Here is a 2,887-nt window from a genome sequence, read left to right on the forward strand (position 1 = left end):
CCCCTCGGCGGCCCGCTCCAGCTCCCGCTGCAGCTCCCGCTCGGACGCCCGCTGCCGCTGCAGAGCCTCGGTTTTCCCCCGCAGCTCCACGTAGAGGTTGCGGTAGATCTCCTCCTCCTAACGGGCGGCAGGGCAGGACAGAGCGGGCTTTGCACCAGCCCTGAGGTTTGGCAAGCGCTCCCCAGCCGCGCCGCCGCCCGTCCTTCCCCGGCGCAGGTTGCCCGCTGCAATGGGGGTAGCTGACTGCCACATTCCCCCTCCCCAAAAAAAGGGTTCGTATTCAGCAAAGTCATCGGGTTCAGCAGGCTGACCAGCACGCAGCCAGGCGCGATAACGAGGAGAGGCGGCTGGCGCGGCGGCAGCCCGGCGTGCACGCACGCGCCCGCGTCCCCGCTCGCCCCGCTTTGCTTCCGCTCCACTTGCGCCCGGCCGCCGTCACGGCTCAAAGCCCGCTCGGGGCGTCACCCCGGCGCAGCCCCGTACCCCTTCGGGGTGGGTGACGTCCGTCTGGGCGAGCGCGTCCCTCTGCTCGGCCGGCCCCACGCCGGGCAGCGGCCGCCGGCTCTCCTGCCAGCCGCGCAGCTGCAGCGAGAGCGCCTCGATGATGATGAGGGTGCTCTCCAGCCGCCCCTCCAGCTCCGCTCGCGGCAGGGACTTCAGCTGCTCCCGGGGACAGCTAAGGAAGGAGACGCCTGAGGGCCCACGGCAGGGGCACCCCACGGGTGGGTGGCCTGCCAAGAGGGGTGGCYCCGGGAAGGCACCTCCCGGGGCTGCGCGGGGACTTACTGCCAGAGCAGACAGTCTGTTTCGGCAGCGCTGTCCTTGGCGCGAGCAGGCCCTTCCGCAGACGTGTTGGTGCTCCTCTCCAGCAGGTCCCGCGGGGTCATGAAGGTCCCGGTGGCCACAGTGGGCATGGGGGTGACGCTGGTGCCAGCATCCTGCTGCAGCACGGGCAGGGGCAGGCTTTGCCGCAGGGACTCCAGCAGGGTCGAGGAGTTGAGGCTCTTCTCCAGCCACGCCAGTGGCATCATCCAGGACACAGCACCCGGGGCCAGCTCGGGCGAGGGGACAAGGGTGGCCGCTGGCTCTGGCCCTGCGGGCTTCAACTCCTCTGCCTTGGTGGGCGAGGGCTCAGGGGGGGCCTGCCCTGGAGGGGAGGGGGCTGGCGATGCAGCACCCCTGGAGGTGCCTTTGCAGGGTGCCAGGCTGGAATCCCCATGGCTGCCTGGGGGCTCGGACGCCACCAGGCTGCAGGAGAGGCTGACGGGCGCTGTGGGGCTGCTGGTGAGGTCAGTGAGTGCCACTCGCCACCCATGGAAGGGGGCTTCCTGTGGGGTGGAGCTGGTGCCGGGGGACCCCAGGCTGCAGGACGCTGGGGTAGCGCTGCCAGGGGAACCCAGTGCGATGCTGCCACAGGGCCTTGGGGTATAGAGTCCCAAGGGGGTACTGTTGGGGGGCTCCAGGCTGCAGGGCCCCAGSGTGGTGCTCTCAGGGGGCTCCAGGCTGCAGGGACCTGGTGTGGTGCTGCTGGGGGGCTCCAGGCTGCAGGGCCCCAGGGTGGTGCTCTCAGGGGGCTCCAGGCTGCAGGGCCCCAGGGTGGTGCTCTCAGGGGGCTCCAGGGCACTTGGCCCCGGGGTGGCACTGCTAAGGGGCTCCAGGCTGCAGGGACCTGGCGCTGCACTGCTKTGRGGCTCCAGRCTGCTGGGGGGCTCCAGGCTGCAGGGAACCGGGGTGGCACTGCCGGGGGGCTCCAGGCTGCAGGGACCTGGTGCTGCGCTGCTGTGGGGCTCCAGACTGCTGGGGGGTTGCAGGGCACTTGGCCCTGGGGTGGCACTGGTGGGGGGCTCCAGGCTGCAGGGCCTCAGAGGCACACTCTCAGGGGGCTCCAGGCTGCAGGGACCTGGGGTGGCACTGTCAGGGGTCTCCAGGCTGCAGGGACCTGGGGTGGCACTGTCAGGGGGCTCCAGGCTGCTGGGGGGCTCCAGGCTGCAGGGACCTGGGGTGGCACTGCCAGGGGGCTCCAGGCTGCCGGGGGGCTCCAGGCTGCAGGGACCTGGGGTGGCACTGCCAGGGGGCTCCAGGCTGCCAGGGGGCTCCAGGCTGCCGGGACCTGGGGTGGCACTGCCAGGGGGCTCCAGGCTGCAGGGCCTCAGAGGCACACTCTCAGGAGGCTCCAGGGTGCAGGGACCTGGTGCGGTGCTGCTGCAGGGCTCCAGGGTGCTTGGCCCCAGGGGGGAGCTTGCAAGGGGCTCCAGGGCCCTGGTGCTACCAGGGGGCTGCAGGATGGCACTGCTGGGGGGCTCTGGGCTGCAGAGCCCCAGGGTGGTGCTGCCAGAGGGCCCCAGAGTGCACGGCACTGCGGTGACGCTGCTGAGGGGTCCCAGGGTGGTACTGCCAGGAGACCCCGGGGTGCATGGCCCCAAGGGCATACTGCTGGAGGGCCCTGGGGTGGTGCTGCCAGGGGACCCTGGGGTGCACAACCCCAGGGGGATGCTGCTACTGGTGGGCCCTAGGGTGGTGCTGCCAGGGGACCCTGGGGTGCACAACCCCAGGGAGATGCTGCTGGGGGGAGCTGGGGTGCATGGCCTTGGAGGGATGCTGCTGGGGGGGGCCAGGGTGGTGCTGCCAGGGGACCCCGGGGTGCACAACCCCAGGGGAATGCTGCTGGGGGGCCCTGGGGTGTACAGCCTTGGGGGAATGCTGCCAGGGGGCCCCGGGGTGCACGGTCCCGGACTGGTGCCATCATGGTCCTGCAGGACATGGTAGGAGTGGATGTCAGGGCTGCCCCAAAGCCCCCCAGCTGCCCCCCTGTTGCCCCCCAGCTCCCCACCTCAGCACCTCCAGCTGACTCCCTGCTACCCCCAGCGCCCCGCTGCCCCCTCCCCAG

The 2,887-nt window shown here is 71.4% G+C and overlaps 1 protein-coding gene across 1 annotated transcript in view; it reads right to left on the bottom strand.

The window, feature by feature from the left end:
* The window catches only part of SPAG5 (sperm associated antigen 5), a 9,276-nt gene extending 6,788 nt beyond the window's left edge, over positions 1-2,488 (bottom strand). Inside the window, exons 1-3 of the mRNA XM_085309314.1 lie at positions 787-2,488; positions 484-676; positions 1-117 (exon numbers count right to left, since the gene is read on the bottom strand). The exon at positions 1-117 is cut by the window's left edge and continues 2 nt beyond it. Coding sequence (XP_085165440.1) covers positions 1-117; positions 484-676; positions 787-2,429 — 1,953 coding nt within the window. The 5' untranslated portion in view covers positions 2,430-2,488. The remainder of the gene's footprint in view (positions 118-483; positions 677-786) is intronic.
* Between the last annotated feature and the right edge of the window lie 399 nt (positions 2,489-2,887).

Source organism: Rhea americana, unplaced genomic scaffold, assembly GCF_003343005.1.
Source record: "Rhea americana isolate MKP2758 unplaced genomic scaffold, rheAme1 scaffold_295, whole genome shotgun sequence".
Taxonomy (NCBI): domain Eukaryota; kingdom Metazoa; phylum Chordata; class Aves; order Rheiformes; family Rheidae; genus Rhea; species Rhea americana.